The sequence below is a fragment of the Nannospalax galili genome, unplaced genomic scaffold (genome assembly GCF_000622305.1).
Source record: "Nannospalax galili isolate Female #2095 unplaced genomic scaffold, S.galili_v1.0 scaffold31, whole genome shotgun sequence".
NCBI lineage: Eukaryota > Metazoa > Chordata > Mammalia > Rodentia > Spalacidae > Nannospalax > Nannospalax galili.
This window is the reverse complement of record NW_008332149.1, coordinates 4,099,048-4,120,702: the sequence shown is the minus strand read 5'-3', so window position 1 is coordinate 4,120,702 and position 21,655 is coordinate 4,099,048. Positions and strand designations below refer to the sequence as shown.

Here is a 21,655-nt window from a genome sequence, read left to right as displayed (position 1 = left end):
GGGCCAGGACCAGAAGTGGTGCTCCTGGAGCCCAAGAAAGGGACTGGGTTGCTCTGGGTGAGAAGGGTCAGGAAGCAGTATTGGTTCCCCAGGTGTCTGGGGCCCCAAGACTAGGAGTGGCGCAGGGCTCAAACTAGGAGTATAGAACGGCGAGGGGGGGGGGATGGAAGGGTGAATGTGGCTTAGGGAGTCCCAGCGCGGAGAGCTACGCTGTAGACTTACCCCAAGAGGCCTGAGGATAGTAGTCCCATGACTGTTTTTATACTGTTAGCAGAACAGTAAATTTGTGTATACCAGCATCTCTCATCACTTCAAACACGAATGACACATTGAGCTGTGTCAATCATTGCCTATCACTAGGCAATAGGAGTTTTTCAGCTCCATTATAATTTTATGGAACTACTGACAATTGACTGAATCTCATAGTATGACACTTTATAGCCATATTCCATATACTGGTAACATATCCAAGTTTTTCATTTACTATATTTAGGAATCATTCCTTATCAGTTTGTAGAATATTAGAATTTTTTTTACAACTGTAAACTACTCTTCCCTCAGTACTTGAGATTGAGTCTGAGGCATCATGCATACTAGGGAAACACTAATACTGAGCTATATCCCCAAGCCTCTTTTACTTGTTATTTTGATGTCCTTTTTTTGCTGGAAATCAAACCAGAGCCTTGTGCATTCTAGGCAAGCATTGTAACAATGAGTTACATCCCTGGTCGTTATTTTCTATTTTGAAATAGGGACTCATTAAATTGCTCAGCCTAGTCCTGAATTGGATTTGTAGCCCAGGCAGGCTTTGTACTTGTGATCCTCCTACATCAGCTTTCTAACTAGCTGGGATTATAGGTCTAGCTCTTTTTGTTTTTTAAAGACAAGGTCTTTCTATATAGCCCTGGCTGGCCTGAAACTCAAAGCAGCCCTCCTGCCTCAACCTCCTGGGCACTGGGATTGCAGGTGTATAACATATTGCCTGGTGTATACACAACTCTGCTGTATGGATATGCTATCATTGCCTCAACTACTCTTTAGTGTCTGACTATTCAGGTTGTTTCCAGGACCATCTGGCAGTTGTAAAGTACAGCAGGACTAGACTGGAGTGTAATACTTCCTTGTTGAGGTATATGTGAAGGCTAATGTCCCACGAGTGGGACTGCTGGGTTTTAAGACAAGTGCACACAGTATATCATTAGGTATTGCCACATTTTTTTTTTCCCAGAAAAGTTGTGTCTGCTGCTATTCCCAGCAGCACTGTTGTTTCCCTATAGCCTTACCAGCAAATGTTTGTTGTCAGTTTCCTTGTCCTTACCTGGTCAGAATGGAATCTCAGTTTTGTCCTGATTTACATTTCTCTTCTAGTGTGACTGAACATCTTTGATGTTTAAGGCCCTTTTTGTATCTTTGTTGTGTATTTTACTTTTTGTTACTGTTAGGCTATTCACTCCAGGCCAGCAACCCTATATACATACCAGGTGTTGATATGATTTTTCTCTTTCAGATCTCCCATGGTGGCTTATTCTAATTCGGCAGAAAGCATTGGTGGGCAAACTCCCAGGAGACCATGAGGTCTGTAAAGTGACCAAAATTGCTGTACTATCACTTTCTGAGATGGAACCTCAGGAGCTTGAGCTAGAGGTAAGGGAAAGTTCAGTGAAAGACTGGCCAAAAGATAACTTATAGAGGAAGCACCTCATGTTGACTTCTGACCACTGCATGTACAGAAAAGCAGGTGCACCTACACACACATGCACACATACTCATATACTCCTTACCCACACATGTACACACAGAAACCAATTATGCCACGTGAGGGGAACTTCATTTTACATTATTTGAAGATCCTCTCTTCCCATTGGGCTAGCAAGAAAGAAAAAAGGGACCCAGGTATTGGAGGCTCATGCCTATAATCCTAGCATTCAGGAAGCTGAGTCAGGATGATCACAAGTTCAAAGTCAACCTGGGCTATATAGCAAGAGTCTCTGTAAAAGGAAAGAGAAAAGGAGTGGAAAGGGAGAGGGAGAGAAGAGAGGAGGAGCAAGAGAAGAGGAGATGGGAGAGGATGTCTGAATAAAAAGAAGTCCTGGCTAGGTGTGGTGGTACACATCTGCAGTCCCAGTACTGAAGAGGATGACACAGGTCTCTGAGCATCACACCAGCCTATGCTACATAGCAAGTCCCTGTCTTAAGAAACAAGAAATGCTTGGCCGGGCATGGTAGTGCAAGCCTTTAGTCCCAGCACTCAGGAGGCAAAGACAGGCGGATCTCTGTGAGTTCAAGTCCAGCTGGGGCTACAGAGAGACTTTGCTCAAAAAGACCCCCCTCCATTTTTTTTTTCATGTAAATGTTATTTCCCAGAGTTTTCTTTTGCCGTTTATAGGACAGTGTGTAGTAAATCTCAAATATGTTAAAGATTGGTAGGCACAAAGAATATCAAAAAGTCCAAGAGTCCCAGCCTTCTCTGGATGAGGCATGACATTTAATTTCCTCTTGGTTAAGAGTTCCAAGTATGCAAACTGATGGCTGGACATGAGTGGACAAGGCCTAGGTGAACTGGTGTGGCTCTAAACCTAGCTGTCAGAGACCCCCAGGCTTGGCGGTCAAGCTTGAATGCCATCTCAAGGGGGCTCACCCTCAAAGAAAAGGTCAGTGACACCCAGTCAAGCTCATCTTTCAGTGTGTCAGCAAAGCAATTATAAAGACACTGCTAATACAGTCACTGGCTCTGAAAACTAATGCAATCAAACCCAGCATGCACCTGCTGTACTGGCCTAATTACTACCCTAGATGAACAATAGTGAACACTGTTCTAGTACAACTACCAAGGAGATTGAGAAATATTCTATGGAAGTATAACAAAGTCCTCTTAAATTCATTTTACTGTTGGTTTCATGACATTGGATTGCCAAGCCTCCAATAAAATCTGAAGTATAAAAGTATCTAACTTATTTTTAAAGCTGTTCAACCCTGCCCCCAAATTTCCTCCCTAAGAACTTACCATGGAAACACATGTATTAAGCTGAGCGGCCCAGTGTGTGCTTTGTTATGTGTTGCTTACTGTTCAGGTAACTCAAGGCAGTTCACCTGAGGGGCACAGAACCAGACTTCTCAGTCTAGGTCAGGACCCCACCATGTGTCAGCTGCATGACTTAACCCTTGCTAGGCTTCCTCTCTATCTGTAACAGTGCCCACCACACAAGATGGTCCTAGGGACTAAATATAATAATGCACAGAGCACACAGGTCTGCCTAGCACATAAGTGTCAACAGAGACTACGCCAGAGTGGTGATAATCTCTACATGTCAAATCCCCACAGGACAGTAGGCAAGACAGGAACACTTTCACGGGTTCCTCCTCCCAGGAAGCAGCTGCTGTGAAAGCAAGCTCATCATTTGCACCTGAAGTCACTCCACTTGTGACCTTTACTTCTTTCCTGGAAAATGGAAAGACTAAACAGCAAGGGTTCTTTCTTTAAAAAAAAAAGAAAACAGGGTCCCTTGAGACGGCTCAGTAGGTAAAGGGCTTATTGCACAAGCTTGATGACTTGAGTTCAATCCCAGTATCCACACATGTTCAGAGATTGGCTAGACTGTGTGGCCAGCAAGTTCCAGGAATCTGCCTATTCTGCCCTCCCAGAGGTGAGGCTACAGGTGCATGCGGCCATGCTTGACTTTTTATGTGTGTACTGGGGATCCAAACTCAGGTCCTCTTGTACTGCTGAGCCATCTCCCTGGCATAATTAGAGTTTTCACAGTGATCAGGTTGTGCAAACTGTAATGGTGATTAGGGTCACCAAAGATTATGGTTCATGTTAGGAGTGGAATTAGAGGTGAACATAGAGAAAGTATTTCCAGATACTATTTTAGTGAATAGTTTCATACACCTTTCTCTCAAGAGTTATTTTTAGAAATCTTCATGGCACCTTTCCCCCTTTGCTTTTAATCTTATGTTATGGTTTTAAAAAATAAAGCATTTTTGCATAGTGAACAACAGGAAGGGCAAGGACTGCTATGTTGATAATCACAGACTTCTTGCTAATCTTCTAGCAGATTAATTTAAATCTGTGATATCCTCCTTTCAGTTCTCATATAACTCCATTTAAAAGGAGCTTTCAGCTACATAATAGGTTCAAATCCAGGCTAGGCTCCATACGACCTTGTCCACAAAATTAAAATGAAATGAACAAAGGAAGCTTTTTGAAGCTTAATTTTTTTTCTGCTTGTAAAGGAGAAAAAAAAAATCACATCACCACTTAGAAACGATGTTGGCTAATATTCTTGCTAAAACTAATGTTTCAGTGGTTTCCATTTTGTCCCAGCCCTTGTAGAGTTTTCAGATTAGGTTTTACAGTCTGCGTTTTTGCATACTTTTCCACTAAACTTCTATTATTTTTTATTAACATACATATCAAAAATACTTGTTAGACAAAATTGGTTCCACATTGTTTTACTACAGTATGCCTTTCTGATCGGAATGCCTGTTTACTGTTTTGAATAATCTATTGCTTTTATCCTTCCCAGTAGAACCCTCCATCTAGTAGCATGGTCTGCATTCTCAGATTTGCTAAAGTCTGATTTGTCTTCTGTTATTGGAGCAGAAACAGTTTTATTGCAAATTCTAGTATTAGACTCTAGTTTTATGCTTCAGTTGTGTTTTTAAAAATATGTATATATATTTTTTTATTTTATGTATATGAGTGTATTGCCTGCATGTATGTAAGTGCATCCGTGTTATGCAAGCTTGTGGAGGTCAGAGGAGGGTGTCAGATACCCTGGAACTGGAGTTACAGTTGTTAGTTGCTGTATGGATGCTGGAACCGAGCCTGGGTCCTCTGCAACAAGCAACCAGTGCTCTTAGCCTCTGAGGCATCTCTCCAGCCCTCTCAGAGGTGTTTTTAACAGGTAGGCATGTGGCTTATTTATTTGCCAGTTTTAATAAAAAGTAATTAATATGCTGTAACCTACCCATTTAAAGTATATAATTCAGTGGTTTTAGTATATTCACAGAGCAATCTGTCACCACAATAAATTTTAAAATATTTTTGACAGCCCCCCCAAAAGAAGCCCTGTGCTCATTGGCAGTCATTCCTCATGTGTTCCTAGACCCCAAATCCCCAAGTGCTAGCTGTGTTTATAAAGTGGCCTATTCTGCACATTCTTATAGAAATGTAGTTATACCATAAGTGGCCTTTTGTTACTGACTTCTTTTATGCACAGTATTTCCTGTAGCATATATCAGCACTTTATTCCTTTTTATTGTCAAATAATATTTCATTGTATGAGAATACATTTTTGGGGGGGGTCTAACTCACTGACAGCTGATGAATATTTGAGCTGCTTCCACTTTTTAGCTATCAGGAATAATGCTGCAGTGAACAGTTTTGAATACAAGGTTTTGGTGTACATGGGTTTTCATTTCCCTTGGGTATAGGATTGGTGGGTAGTGTGGTAACACTGCTTAACTTTTGGAGAAATTGCCACACTGTTTTTCAATGCAGGGTACCATTTTTTAAAAAATGACATGTGTAAATAAGGCTATAGAAGACAGCTTAGGACTCAAGTAATTGAGAAGACATACATGATTTATTTTGAAAAAATACTCTTTAAAGTGTTAAAGGTTTATGCTCCATGCTTGCGTATCTTACCTGCTATATCTCATTGCCTTAGTGGATAACAGCATCATTTTTCTTGCTTAGTTTCCCAACAGGCAACTGTTTAAAATTTTATCTCAGGATGGATAGAGATAACAAATTTTAAAGCAAAATGATTTATTTTATTAAGCAACAACAGCAATATGAGTCGTTAATCTTGACTGTGGAAATGTGATAGAGACACTGAGGAGCTTGTGACAGTGGGTGTTTCCTTCTTACCAGAGTTGTGATAAGGGACTAGCCACATACTTTAGAGAACTGGCTGGACCTCTGGTAGAGGGAAAACAATCCTGTCAGCATCCTGTTGTCTGTCAGTGCTGTGTATTCCCAAGGGCTGTATTGAAACAAAATATTTTAGGACTGGAAGGGATTCCAAGAAGTATTTTCTTCATCCCACTTTTTTGGTATGACTGAGTTTTAAACTTTGCAGAAGGATAATAGTCTATACTTCTTTTCTGGAAGTAACTACATAGAAGATTCTAAACTATTCATTGGAAGTGTTTATGCATATGGTAATTTTCAGTTTCTATTTTGAAAAATCAGTTTGTGCTGGGGAGACAGCTCAGTGGATAAAGTGCTGGGTGTGCAAGCATGAGGACCTGAGTTTGGATCCCAGCACCTGGGAGAAAAGCAGGCGCAGCAGAGCAGGTCCTCAGCGCCAGCGTTTGGGTGGAGGTGCAAGTGGGAGCAGACAAGCAGATAGACCTCCTGGAGCTCATTGGCTAGCCAGAGCCAAATCAGTGAGCTCCAAGGTGTTTGTCAATAAGGTTTTGCTTATTTGAAGGGAAATTAAGTTAGCTCAGTTTTCACAGTAAGAGTATAAATCCTTGCTACCTCAACTTTAGTTCCCTTGGCATTCATGGTGGGGCAGGATCAGCTTAAGGTTGTATTCGTTTTGTGAAGCACATGTGGTTGGTTTTTAATAGCCATACTTTTGAAAAGACATAAAACCAGCTGGAGGTTTCCATTGCATTTTAAAACAGTCCAGACTAAGAAGTCTCCACTCTCAAATTTAATAACATTCTCTTCCCTACCCTCTTTCCATAACCAAAGATTGAACTAGCTTATTTTCTTCTCACTTATCACTTGTTTTTTTCAGATTTGCCTGCCTCTGCCTCCCAAGTGCTGGAATTAAAGGCATGTGCCACCATGCCTGACTGATTTATCTTCTGTTAATAGGTATTGTGTAAGACTGAAAATAAGCACTCTGTAATTTAGTTCTTAGTATAGCAGTGAAACTAGCGTGTTGAAAAATGGAATTGGTCTGCACATTGCTAGCAGAATTCTTTTGTAGGTTTCAGAATATTTGCTCCATGTTGTGCCATGTAAAACTCCCAACTCTCACCAAGTAGCCTTCATTAGAACTTTCTGTCCCCTGCTCTTGTCCCAACACATCCATGTTCACATTTCCCTCCTCTTCCTCGCCTTGTTGGTTGGACTGCACATTTTTTTGCAGACCCTAATTACTCTCTTTAAATTTAACTAATCTCTGTAAATTTAACTAATCCTGTGTTATTTGCTGATTTCATCATTATGTGTAATGATGCAAGGAGAGGAAAAGGTTGAAATGTCCAGCTTTTAAGATTCCTAGTAGAAGCTGGGTGTGGTGGTTCGTGCCTTTAATCCCAGCACTTGGGAGGCAGAGGCAGGTGATCTCGATGAGATTGAGGCCAACTAGGTCTACATAGTGAGTTCCAGGAAGACCCTGTCTCAAAAAGACCAAAAAAAAAAGAAAAGAAAAGATTCCCAGTAGGCAGACTTAGGATATTTTTTTTTCTCAACCAAAATGCTCAGTTATTTGATGCAGATGTTGACAATTACTCGAGGCATAGTGGATATGTATTTTGCAGTATTTTTGTTCTTGGATGTCAATTTTCAAAGCATTAATAACCTCAATGAGAACTTTTTTCCTTTGGATATGTTAGGTAAGAGTTTTTTTCTAATAGAGGCTGGTGATGGTGATAGGTTTGGTTCCCAGCATCCTCTTAGGGGCTTATAACCACCTGTAACTCTAGTTCCAGAGGATGTGACACTTTCTTCTGGCCTCTGCAGGCATAAGCCACACATGTAGTATACATACGTACATGTGAGCACTCACACATAGACATAAAATCTTAAAAAGGAATTTATTATAATTGTGTTCCCGAATTTTCTGCTTTTAAATCCTAGTTCCATCCCTCCAGTGTTGTGTTTTGGTTGTAGTGTGGCTTCTAGTAACTGAAGCCATAGTTGTGTTCTACCTACTTAGTTGTTTCCCTAACTTTTGGGGTTCTTGTAATCCAGATGTATAAGCACTCACTTCCACACTCACACTTGAACATATGACAAGCAGATATTAATTATGAATCAGTAATTAATAATGAATCATCTTTCTTTCTCCAATTATTTAGCTCTGTAAGAAGCATCATTTTGGGATTAATAAAACAGAGAAGATTATACCATCTCCTGATGACTCAAAGTTTCTACTGAAGACCTTTACACATATTAAATCCAACGTGTCTGCCCCTAATAAAAAGAAAGTAAGAATTTAATTGACATCTGTTTTGAATTCATCTTTGATTAGCCGTAAGTTGAGGGGTAATTTCCTGCCAGTAAATTTATTTCCAAGTCATTTTTTTTGTATCAAAAGACTGTCTCATTTTGTCCCTGGGATTATTTGTACTTGGAAGTGTTGCATTATCCATAAACTTTACATCTGATTATTGTCATAATAGATTGGCTTGTTACAGGTTAAGGAAAGTAAAGAAAAGGAGAAGTTGGAGAGACGGTTGCTTGAGGAGTTGCTAAAGATGTTTATGGACTCTGAATCCTTCTACTATAGCTTGACTTATGACCTGACCAACTCTGTACAGAGGCAGAGCACTGGGGAGAGGAATGGCTGTCCCCTCTGGCAGAAGGTACATCTCACAGCTTGGAGCAGGTTCACCCTCTGGAACAATGGACGATCCATTTTGTGGTTTATAGGAAAACTGAAATAATGTCATTCTGAGCTGTTTTTTCTCTGCTTTCTCTAGGTTGATGACCGATTTTTTTGGAATAAGTATATGATACAAGATCTTACTGAGATTGGTGTGAGTAGCTTTTTCTAAGATATCCTGTTATAATTGTTAAGCAAATGTAAATTATATTCCCCCCTATTGAAGAGAATCATTAAACTAGGAAAAACCAAGGCATTTTTTAAAGGTAGTTTACATTCCACTACCTTGCTACTGAATATCTTTACAGCAGGTACTTACCTGGGGTGATGGCACATACCTCAGCATTATTTGGGAGGCTGAGACAGGAGAATCATCATTAGTTCAAGGCCCCTTGGGTTATAAGTACTTTCAAGTCCAGCCTAGGTTATATATTGAGATCCTGAGGAGAGAGAGAGAGGAAAAGGGGAGGGGGAGGGGAAAAAAGAGGGGAGAGGGGGAGAGGGTAAGAAGTAATTTAAAGCTATGGAACTCATGTTCATAGAGTTCCAGTAAAGATGTATTTTGGGGGCTGGAGAGATGGCTCAGTGTTTAAGAGCACTGACTGCTCTTGCAGAGGGTCCAGGTTCAATTCACAGCACCCACGCAGTGGCTAACAACCATCTATAACTCCAGTTCCAGGGGAATGCCTTCTTCTGACTTCAGTGGGCATTGCACAGTGTGGGTGCACTTAAATACATGCAGGCAATACATTCATACACATAAAATAAAAATAATAAGTCAGGTGTGGTGGCACATGCATTTCATCACAGCACTTGGGAGGCAGAGGCAGGCGAATTTCTGTGAGTTCAAGGCCAGTCTGGTCTATATAGTGAGTTCCAGGCCAACTGGGGCTACAGGAAGACCCTGTCTCTAAAAAGATCAAAAAAAGAAAAGAAAAAAGAATAAAATATTTTTTTTAAATGTATTTTGTTTATATTCCATTTATCTGAGATTGACTCTCTAAGGCCAGCCCAGTTCTTTCTACTGTGGGGTCAGGGGATTGAAATCAGGTTGTCAGGCTTGCTTCACAAGTTCTTGTACCTTCTCAGCCATCTCACTGGTCTCTTTCTGGTTTGGGGGCTACTCTTACTTTGTGTAAGAGTACTTAAGTATAGTTACTTCTTGTCTCTGTGCCAAAAATAGACAATTTCAGGGAAGAAGGGCTTATTTTGACTGACTGGTTCAGGGGAGCATGAGAAGCAGAGCAGCTCTCGTCATGGTGGGCCAGGAAGCAGAGCGAGGTGCTGCTATGCATTTTCCCCTTTTATACTGTCTGGACCTCAGACCATGAGGTGGTGCCACCCACATTCAGCTGTAGCTTTCCCTCACATGGAATTCTCTATGGAAACATGCTCCCAGATGCCCCCAGATGTGTCTCACTATCTCCTAGGTGATTCTCAGTCCAGTCTAGTTGACAATGAGGATTAATCATCATACTTATTGGAGAATTATGCCTGAAGGGCCTGCTGTGCACTGCTTATTGTTTTGACCAAACACTAGACAAAAATAGCTGACTGTGGTTGTATATCCTTTTTCTTAACCTTTCACTATTTTCCTTCTTCCCTTTTCTCCTTGTTACTGGTGGTTCATAGCAATAATTGACATGTCTCTACTGAGAATGAGACATGGGTTTGTTCTTACCTCTTTGATGCTGATCACACTATGACCCTCAAAACCCAGAGGCAGAAGATACAGGGCATTTATGATGATTATTCATCCTTATGCTGGCCATATAGAGCCCCCTTTTTTTTTTTTTTTGTCTTTTTGAAACAGAATCTCCCTGTAGCCAGATGGTCTGGAACTCACTATGGAGACCAGGCTGGCCTCAATCTCACAGAAATCTACCTTCCTCTGCTGGGTGCTGGATTACTGGCCTGTACTACCACGCCTGATAGATTTCCATCTTTACAGAGTTTTTTTCAGAACACTTTTACATTACTATTTAAAACTGATGACAGGATAAAGGTCACATATGGCAACATTTCTGTGTTTCTGTCAAGAGTTTTGCATTTATTGCTAGAACAAAAGTACAAATAGTAGGCTGGGTGTGGTGACACACACCTTTTATCCCAGGACTCAGGAGGCAGAGGCATGTGGATACTATGAGTTTGAAGCTAGTCTGATCTACATTGCGAGTTCTAGGCCAGCCAAAGTACATAGTGAGACCCTGCCACAAACAAACACACAGTATCAAAAAACAAACAGAAGTACAAATCATGAGACTAACGATAATCGTGAATGAGTGCGGGCCAGCCCTAATCTGCGTTGTTTCCAACTCCAACTTGATGGAGATTCTGCTTGCGGAGTCTAAAACAGTGAAGCTCTGAGGTGGGACTGGGAGATTTGAAGCTGATGCTGGAGCTGTGCTTGGTGATGCATGTCTGTGATCCCAGCCCTCTGGAGGCCGAGGCAGGAAGATTGTGAGTTCTAGACCAACTTGGGCTGTATAGTGAGACCCTGCCTTAAAACAAAATTCTGAGTATGCATTTTATTTTACTTTAGTGATTATGTGTTATGTGCATATGTGTTTGTGTATACAACTGCACATTTGTACACTTGTGAATGTGCATGTGGAGGTTAGAAGACAACCTCAGGTGTCCTTCCTCAGGCACTGACCAATGTAGAGACAGACTCTTTCATTGGCCTGGTGCTAAAAAAGTAGGTGAGGCTGACTGGCTTGTGAGGCTGACTGGCCTGTGAGGCCCAGGGATCTGCCTTTCTCTACCTCTCTAGCACTGTGATTACAAACTTGTGCCACCACACGTCTGGCTTTTAAAATGTGGATTCTGGGGATTGATCTCAGAACTTATGCTTACAAGGCAAGTACTTTACCAACTGAGCTTCCTCCCCAGCAATGTTTTTGAGATAGGGTCTTATGTAGCCTAGGCTGGTTGTGAACTTAATATGTAGCTGAGGATGACCGTCAACTCCTGATCCTCTTGCCTTCTCCACCTTCCAATACCTGGTTTAAAAATCTGTAATTTGAAAGACACAGAAGAGGAAATCTCTAACTTTAAACAATACTCTCCTAATTATGTTAGGTGACATTTTGTAATAAGAGATTCATGGACAGTCTTTTTATTGTTCATTTCCTATTTGGATTTTAGGTTGGTGAAGCAAGTGTTTTTCTAAAGCAGAAAATGAAATAAACCTGGTGCTGTGTTTACTCAGTTGGTAGAGTGTTTTCCTTGTATTCATGAGACCTTGTATTCAACTCCCAACACCACAAAAACAAACAAAAAACTCAACATGGTGGCACACACACCTGTAATCCCAGGTGCTTGGAGGATAAGGCAGGAGAATGACCTGAAGTTCCAAGCTCTTGCCTGGGGTGCAGAGGGAGACTACCGAAAAATAAGTAAATAGATGAATAAATACATAAGAAAAGGAAAAAATGAAAAGGATAAACCTTATGTTTCATAATGAAATGGTTATTTTATTATAAGCTTAGAGCAATTGAGGTTTAAAAATTAAATCCGAAGCTTTAGTTTTCTATACCAAGAGGAGTAATTCTAACAACTATATTCTTTAAATGTCTATGGTAGGTACTGTGCTACACTTTACATGTATTGTTCATTATTCACAACAGTCTTATGAGGCAGTAGCATTCCTTTTTCACAGAGGAGGACATTGAAGCCTAGTGAGTGGAGCTTGAGTTTGCACCCATCAGCCTGGCACCTCTACTGTGCTCCCTGCCAGTCAGCTGTTTTTGAAAAGTTACTGTAAAGAAAAGGCCTTCCCCCGCCCCCTTCCTTCCTTGGTGTTATGGCTGAATAAAAGGATTTTGCTTCTAGCAGACCGACAATCTGCTGACTGTTGTTTTGGTTTAAGAAAATAGAGGTTGCCTGTACAGAATGTAAACAACGTGACGCTCTTTGTTTCAGACTCCGGATGTGGACTTTTGGATTATCCCCATTATTCAGGGTTTTGTGCAAATTGAAGAACTTGTGGTTAATTACAACGAATCATCTGATGATGACAAAAGCAGCCCAGAGACCCCCCCTCAGGAGTCCACCTGCGTAGACAACATTCACCCACGTTTTCTAGTGGCTCTCATATCACGCCGAAGCAGGCACAGAGCAGGTGAGTGGAGGGCTAGAACAACATGCAAATCAAATCCAGGTGATGTAGGAAAGGCCGAGTTACATTGAAATGAGAATGGCAGTCACATACTTGGAAGCACAGTTAGGTCCAAATTCTCCTACTCCAAATACTGTGATGCAGTTAAGGGTGAGCAGGGAGCAGTTAGCAACCTGTGGCAGAAAAGGAGGCGTATACATCCAGAAGAGAAGAAAGTCACATGAGATGTGCTTCTAAATTCAGTGTTTTCACTAAAAGTCTGCATCAGAGGGATGAATCCTTCCAGAGTACTAGCCTTTGGGAAAACCTTTCTCTTTCATTCAGTGGAAGTACGATTCCAGTTTTTTTTAATTTTTAAAATATTTTATTATTTTTATTTATGTGTATGAGCGTATTCCCCACACATATACAAGTGTACCCATGTCGTGCTGCAAGGTCAGAACAGGGTGTCAGATACCCTGGAACTGGAGTTATGGACAGTTGTTAGCTGCCATGTGGGTGCTGGGACTTGAACTTTGGTCCTCTGCAGGAGCAGCCAGTGTTCTTAACCACTGGGCCATCTCTCCAGCCCCCTAAGATTCCAATTTTAAAAGCAGTGATGGAGCTGGGTGTGGTGGCGCATGCCTTTAATTTCAGCACTCTCGGGAGGGCAGAGGCAGGTGGCTCTTTGTGAGTTTGAGGCCAGCCTGGTCTACATAGTTCCAGGCCAGCTGGGGCTACAGGGAGACCTTGTCTCAAAAAAAAAAAAAAAAAAAAAAAAAGCAGTGATGGGTACAGCTGTGATTTTGGTAAGTTGGTATTGTTCTACCTGTCAGCTATACACAGGATAAGGTTTTCCTACAGACATTTGATTAGGAGCATAATCTAGTCAGACTAAATACATTTTTGTGTTGTGTTTGTTTTGTTGTTGTTGTTGTTGTTTTAGTTTTGGTATGTAGCCCAGGCTGGCCTTGAACTTGCAATCCCCTTGTTTCATCCTCCTGAGCCCTGGAATATCAAGTGTGTGCCACAACTCCAAACCAAACTAAATACATTTTTGGGGTGGGTCTTTTTGAGACAGGGTCTCCCTATAGCCCTAGCTGGCCCGGAACTCACTATGTAGACCAGGACCAGGCTGGCCTTGAACTCACATAGATCTGCCTACCTCTGTCTCCCGAGTGCTGGGTTTAAAGGCATGTGCCACTACACCTGGCACTAAATACATTTTTATAAGTGTTGCTGATTTCTGTTTTAATTTTCTTTCAGGAATGCGTTACAAACGAAGAGGAGTGGATAAAAACGGAAATGTTGCAAATTATGTGGAGACTGAGCAGTTAATTCATGTTCATAATCACACCCTGTCATTCATTCAAACTCGAGGCTCTGTTCCTGTTTTTTGGAGCCAGGTTGGGTATCGATATAATCCAAGACCTCAGCTAGACAAAAGTAAGCTTGTCAATTATTTGGTCTGCAAATGATGATTTTAGGGAGAATTTGAAAAATAGAAACTATGGGGTTGGAGAGATGGCTCAGCAGTTAAGAGCACTGACTGCTCTTGCAGTTCGATTCCCAGCACCCACATGGCAACTACGAACTGTTCTTAACTCCAGTTCCAGGGGAATCTGAAGTCCTCTTCTGACCTCCGCGGCATTGCATGACACGGGTGCACTCATATACATGCAGGCAATATACTCATACACGTAAAATAAAAATAATAAATAAAATATTAAAAAAATAGAAACTAGATGTGAGGTAGGTTTGAATTTACTCCATTCAAACACTAATTCTTAGGCTGGGGATGTGGCCCTAGTAGAATGAAATGCCTGACCTTGCATGAGGCCTTGTTCAGTCCCTAGCACTTAAAAAGCAACACAGAACCTCCTCTCCTCTTGCAATGTGACAACCAGGAATGAGAACAGAAAGTGGTCTCCTAGTCACAGGAGTGTTAACATCAGAAGAGGACGTCATGTACTGAATGCTGAAGTTGCTCCAGCAGTACAGTAAAATGTCTTATTTCAGAGATTTTGAACTGCTTTTGCTTTGAAGAATATTTTTTTAGAATGTTTACTTTAGAAAAGGGTGAATGTAGCCAGTGTCTGCAGAAGCAGGAAGTATTATAACAAGATGGCAGCTAACAAATCAGTGAGTATCTTTTACCCAAATGTCTCTCCATAAAGGCTGTATAAAAAAAAAATATTGAGGATTTAATTTCTTATAGTATTTTAATTTTAGTACCAGAAAACTAAGTCATTTAAATCTAGATTACTGAGTGAGGTTGCTTTAAAAAATTTTTATAGTATATTTTTCTTACCAAACTTAATTTGTATTCTTTGCAAGAATTTAGTAAAACTTCAGTCCTTTTTTAGATGGATCTTAATTTTTTCTTATTACAAGTCACAGAAGAGCCAGGCATGGTGGTGCACACCTTTAATCCCAGCACTTGGGAGGTAGAGGCAGGTGGATATCTATGAGATCAAGGTCAGCTGGGGTGAAAGGGAGACCCTGTCCCCCCCCAAAAACAAAACAAAACAAAACAAAACTAAAACCAAAAGTCATAAGAAACCTTTTCTGAAAGGTAAGATGTGTGTGTGGGGTGTGTAGGGTGTGTACATGTGTGTATTGTGTGCATGTGTGTGTGTGTGTATAGTCATAACTTCACAATTGGAACTTTGAGATATATTTTAGCTTCGTTTAGTTGGAAGAAAGAAATTTTAGTCTAGTGTGCTGGTTAGATAATCTTACATTTAAACTGCCAATTATTTAAAAGTAAGAATAAAGATGGAATAGACACTAATTTATGTCATAAATATGGGAAGGAAAATAGATTTTGTATCACTTCTTTGTAGGTGAAAAGGAAACTGTTGCCTGTTTCTGTGCCCATTTCGAAGAACAACTGAAAATTTACAAAAAACAGGTGGGCTTGATTTGTAGTAGTAAAATGTTCCTTCATATGTAGAAATGACCATGTATTTACCTGAAATTTCACATGCAGAAATGTACTGTTCATAACTAAATAGCAACATTTATCATGAAGTTTAAAAAACCCATGTGAGCTAAGACTATTCTTTGTTTTTTGTTTTTGTTTTTTGAGATAAAGTCTTGCTATATAGACACAGAGATCTGCCTGCCTCTGCTTCTCGAGTGCTGAGACTAAATGTGTGCCCTGACACTTGGCTTTTTTGTTGTTGTTAAGCTAAGAATAGTCCTAATATTCGTAAGGAAAATGGAGTCAGCTACTTTAGGTTGTTTGGATAAGATGAAGAGACTAGATGCTATCAGTCATTAGAGCAAGAAGTGTCTAGACTAGGGCTGGAGAGATAGCTCAGCAGTTAAGAACACCAGTTGTTCTTGCAGAAGATCTGGGTTCGAATCACAACACCTACATGGCAGCTAACAACTGTCCTATAGCTCCAGTTCCAGGGAATCCAACAGCCTCTTCTGTCCTCTGTGGGCATTGTATGACACGGGTGCACTTACCTACACATAAGCAATACATGCATACACATAAAATAAAAATAATAAAATATTTTTAAAAAGTGTCTAGACTAAAGTCATCTCCCAGTCTCACTCACTGCATCCTGGAGATAACAATTTGATGTATGTCTTTCAGTGTCTGTTTTTGGTTCACCTTTCTTATGTATTCACATACACATAGCAGTGCAATCACATAAAGCAAAATTGAAAACTATTAGGTGAAATACAAATTCAGTATTTTCAATACAAGATTGATATAAATAGTCACACTCTTGTCAGTTAGCAATGGCTAGTCTGACTGTACTGCCAGGGGATGTTTTTTTCTTACAGCAAGAATAAATAAAATAGAAAGAAATAACTGAAAGTATAATAAACACACAAAAAAAATCATGAATATAGAGGAGATAAAAAAGATAACTATGAAGAACAGAAAACCTGACTTAAATGAAGATAAAATACTGTGTTCCTGGAAGGGAAGGCTTAATAATGAGTGACTTCATTTCTGCCTTAATTAGTATTTAAATTTCATGAGGTTTCAAACATAGCCTCTGCAGGAAATGGGAGGAAAAGAAAAGGAGGCCCTCATATTTAAAAACTTTAGGAACTGTGGTAATAAAGGCAGATAATCACTTTTGAAAGTGGAAACTCATGTTAGATGCAGAATGGTTGGTGTAGATGTTTTGAATGGTATTGTCACTTAAGACATGGTTATACTACTGTTCAACTGTACTTTTACTTTTTGATATTCACTTTAAAACATAAAAACCTAAAGACCAATTTAAAGATTATGGATCTAAGTGTGAAAGATCAAACAGTGACGCTTTCAGGGGACAGCATAGACTATCTGACCATGGATCATAAACAGGATTTACAGAAGCACTAACCATTGTCTTCCCATGTTTTTAATGTATGATTGTATGTCAAATATTATCTATTTAACAAGGAGTAGTGCCCATTTAGGAAATAGCTATTTTTTAAACTTATTTTTATTATGTGTATGAGTGTTTGCATGTATGTAGGTGCACCATGTGCATGCAATGCCCAGAGAGGCCGGAAGAGGGCGATAGATCCTGGGAACTGGAGTTCTGGACAGTTGTGAACTGTCACGTGGGTGCTGTGAACTGAACCTGGAAGATCAGCCAGTTCTCTTAAATGATGATCTATTTCTCCAGCCCTGATATTTAATATTTTTCAAGGCATATATATATTTAAATGTCTTCTAAATACATTTTAAAAAGGTGTAGCCACAAAGAAAACTGGACAAAGAAACTGGAGAGAGTCTTTATGCAAAAGTGTATTCATAAAGTCAAAAAACATGTGAAAAGGTGCGGCACTTCGTTAGTCATCAGCGAAATGCAAATTAAAGCCATGACTCACATAATGGAGTGGGTAAAATAAAAAAGATGAGAACTACCAAGTTCAGGAAAGATGAAGAGCAGCCAGAACTTGAACAGAAAAAAATAAGATCTTCTTGAGAGAAACATGTTTCTCAAGAGTCAAGGAGGGCATAAACAAGAGCCCTGACTGCAGCGTCAGAAAAGCTGTCAGGGGACAGTGGATAAACAAAGTATAGCATATACGCAAATACTTAAAGTAGATCTGTTTGCACTGAGATGGAAAAATCTCAAAATCATGTTGTGGAGCAAGAGGAGAAAAAAATATGACAGCATATAGTAGGTTAGCATTTTTAAAATCCTACAAATAAAATTGTCAGGTTTATATATTTTTATATAGTTTTTGCCCCCCTGTTCTGTCCACACACATCTGTGCCATGAACATTTATATAGAAATACATTTACACGGGTTGAAAAGACAGATAACTGATAACAGGAGTTACCTCCAAGGAGGCCTACAGGATTGGAATGTAGTCAGGAAGGATTTGGTCTTATTCTGCATTTGAATTTCTTATAATGTGAGTTGATTCCTATATTAACAATATATGTAACTGTAACTAGTATTAGAGATATGACACAAAATTGTAAAAATAAAGCAATCCTGAGGTGTGTAAGCAGAGGAAATAACCTCTTCCCACACTCAGCTTTGCTCCCTGTTGGCTTTCACATCAATTTATAGGTGTGTGTATTGAGCAGACACTTCCTGATTTCTCACAGCACCCTGACAGTGTTCATTTATCTATCTCCTCCCTGGTAATTGCTTTCTGGGGCGATGGGCCCATGGTCGATCTGACTCAGTCCTGGTGGCGCCATTGCTCTCGCATGGGCCTGTTTGTTCATTGGCTGTTTGATCAATAAGGTATGATGTGTTAGAAGTCCCCTGGGAAGCTGCTGGAAGAAAGTGTCCTAGCTAATAAAAAGAGATGCATGAACCAGCAGTCCCCCTGTGGTTGTTATGTCTGGATTTGATGTGGAACTGTTGCAGCTATCTCAGGACTGTGAATGAACTTGTGGGAGGTTTATCCAATATGTGCTAGGGTAAAAAAGTTGGAAAGAATGGTAGAATAAAAAGATGGAAAGAACTAGTGTCCTTAATGGTATCTGGAGTCCTGAATTCAGCCACGTAGAACCATGCTGCTTCCAGACTTGTTCCGAGATTTGACTCAGGGCTTCGTTGTTTGCAGCAAGAAAACCCTTGACCCCTTGCACATTTACAATTCAAAACTTAAGTCACAAAGAGCTGTATCATATGTATTATCCTACAACTGTATTGCTTATTTACGATCTCTGGCTCTTAACCTTTTCTCCATTGGTGGACCTTTAAAATATACTAGTATCTTTAGTACCTTTTGCTATTGTAAAGTCTCCAAGCTGGGCATGGTGGTGCTTATCTATAATTCTAGCACTTGGGAGACTGAGGCAGGGGGATTGTGAGCTTGAGGCCAGCTTGGGCTATAGAGCAAGACTCTGTCTTAAAAAAAAGAAATCCCAGAAATGACAGCAAAATGACTCAGTGGGTCAAAAGCACTGGTTGAGTAAGCCTGACCGCCCGAGTTCAATCCCTGGAACCTGTGTAAAGGTAAAAGGAGAGAATGGATTCACAAAAGTTTTCTCTGACCTCTACCCTTGTGTCCTGGCATGTGAATGCAACTTGCATGTCCCCATACCCCCACTTCCTGTCCCCCTCCCCCCTCTCTTTCTCTTTCTCTCTAAATGAAAAAATAAAAGCCCCAGAAAGACCACACCAGGGCCAGTGAGATGGCTCAGATGCTAAAGGCGCTTGCTGCCCACTGTGCTAATCTGATAGTCTGAGCTCAGTCTCTGGAGCTCACAAAAAGGTGGAAGGAGAGAACCCACTCCACAAAGTTATCCTCTTACCTCCACATGTAGGCTGTGGCACATGTACCCACCCACCCACCCCCACACAGTTTGCACTCCCAGAAACAATGGGAGCCCGTTTCTATTTCCCGTACTCATCAATGCTATGTATAGTATTCATATTTACCTATATATAGGTAAAAACTACTTTTATGTTTTAAAATTTGCATTTGATTATCAACAGGGCTGTAGCATCATGCTAACTGTTTTCTTTTGTAGATTTGCCCATTGTTTTCTAGTGAATTTATATCACTCTTTATAAATTATTGATTTTAAGTGGTAGGTATATTCTCATGACCATTTCTGTATTTTTTGCAAATCTTTGCTTATAATGTCATTTGTACACAGATTTAAATTTTTTCTGTTTTTGCATCTGTTCTTCTTTTCCTTTGTGTCTGTTGATTTTTATATTAGGCTTAGAAAGTCATGTTCCAACCTACAGCTGTGGAAAAATTACCCTGAAATTTTTGGCTATTTTTTTATAATGTGAAGAAAAATATTTAGGTCATTAATATATCTAGAATTTATTTTGGGATTATTTAGGTCATTAATATATCTAGAATTTATTTTGGGTATCATTAATGGGAGATAGGGGGTCATTATAAATCTTTCCTCCTTAGAGACAGACAGTTGTCCTCAAGCCACTAATAGAATCATTTATATTTGCCAACAGTGGTATGGTTAGTGTACCCTCCCTTCTTCAGTGGTCCTTGTTCTCTAGAATCAGTTGCCTGTTTCTATTTTAGTCCCACAATCTTAATTGCTATATAGACTATATAGAATTACTCTCCAAATGGGGCAAGTCCCCTTTTATTATTAGTTTCCAAATTGTTTTCACATATTTACTCTTCCAGATGAACTTTAGAATTAACTTGTCAAGTCCATAAAAAGGTCCTGGTTGAATTTTGATTGGGATTATTGAGTGTATAGATTAATTTGGGGGAGACTTGATATCTTTACAATGTTGAACCTTGCCATTTAGCAACATGGTATGTATTCCATCTATTCAGGTTTTCTTTTATGTATTTCAGTAGTTTTATGATGTTTAGTTTGTAGATTTTTTTAAAAAAAATTATTCCAGCTATTTAAATTACTTGCTATTAAAAAGGAACATGTGTATTTTGATTATTTCAGTGCTTAGAAAAGCTATTAATACCATTGATACAAACCGTTCTCAGAAGACTAAATTATGTAACAAATTTTTAATTTTGTAAGAAAAATTGATGCTTGAGTGGATTAATTTCTAAGCATAGCTATAAAATACTTCTAAAATGTAGCTCCAAATAGATCATTAAAATCATGTTATGATTCTAACATCTAATTAATATTAATTTTTTTCTTCTTCATTCTCATAGGTTATAATTAACTTGGTAGACCAGGCTGGAAGAGAGAAAATTATTGGCGATGCTTACCTGAAGCAAGTGTTGCTCTTCAACAACTCACAACTCACTTATGTTTCCTTTGACTTCCATGAGCACTGGTAAGGTGCCTTCCTGAGAAGATCTGATCGCTTGCTGTGATTGTGTTACTTGTTGTTAAAAGGACTTAGTTTCTCTGTTCTTTCCTGGGAAGAAAAATAACTCTTAGAAAGGGAGGGAATATCATTGTTTACTTGGTTCTAATTTTCATATGCTTTATTTGGCTAAACCTTTGAGTAAGTTGTTGCCAAAATAATCACAGTCTCTCTGTTCCAAAATGCCTTGGAGACGGGGAGTTCCATTTTTTGCTTTGTTCACACTGTTGAAGATCCCATGGAGTTTCCCTTCTGCTTGGGTCTGAGCCTAGCAGAAGTGATAGACCATCCTTATAGAGCAGAGCTCCCCTGCTGGCTGTCTTCACACTCAGTTCACACTTCTGTCCCTCTGCATAAACTTCCCCAAGTTTGCTCTGAACAAGTTACAACTGGTGAATCCTTTTGATGGTACCTTTGTTTTGTGCGCTCTGAAAGCAGGGTCCTTTTGTCATATCTGATTCTGTCCTGGGTGAATTTACCTAGGTATTGGAGCTTTGTGGGGGAAAGAAGTGTCTGATCCATACAACACATTTCTCGATGTATTTGTATGTGTTTTCTTTCACTGTGTAAATTGGTTATAGAATTATTTATATAATATGTAGAATATGTAGTAATAGTAAAATCACATGCAGGTAATAACAATTATTTTTAAGATTTTTGAGCTACCTTAAATATGTCTTCTTTTTTTAAATTTTTTAAAAAATATTTTATTTATTTTTATTTT

The 21,655-nt window shown here is 39.6% G+C and overlaps 1 protein-coding gene across 5 annotated transcripts in view; it reads left to right on the top strand.

The window, feature by feature from the left end:
- The window catches only part of Inpp5f (inositol polyphosphate-5-phosphatase F), a 99,726-nt gene that overhangs the window by 56,773 nt on the left and 21,298 nt on the right, over positions 1-21,655 (top strand). For 2 of the 5 annotated variants that reach the window (XM_017796688.2, XM_029560738.1), the window contains 8 exons: positions 1,508-1,644; positions 8,047-8,175; positions 8,371-8,553; positions 8,671-8,727; positions 12,498-12,696; positions 13,939-14,118; positions 15,519-15,586; positions 20,774-20,898. In XM_017796688.2, the coding sequence (XP_017652177.1) occupies positions 1,508-1,644; positions 8,047-8,175; positions 8,371-8,553; positions 8,671-8,727; positions 12,498-12,696; positions 13,939-14,118; positions 15,519-15,586; positions 20,774-20,898 (1,078 nt within the window). Of the gene's footprint in view, positions 1-1,507; positions 1,645-8,046; positions 8,176-8,370; positions 8,728-12,497; positions 12,697-13,938; positions 14,119-15,518; positions 15,587-20,773; positions 20,899-21,655 lie in introns of those variants that run through there. The other 3 variants (XM_008827298.3, XM_029560739.1, XM_029560740.1) reach the window with 3 other exon arrangements.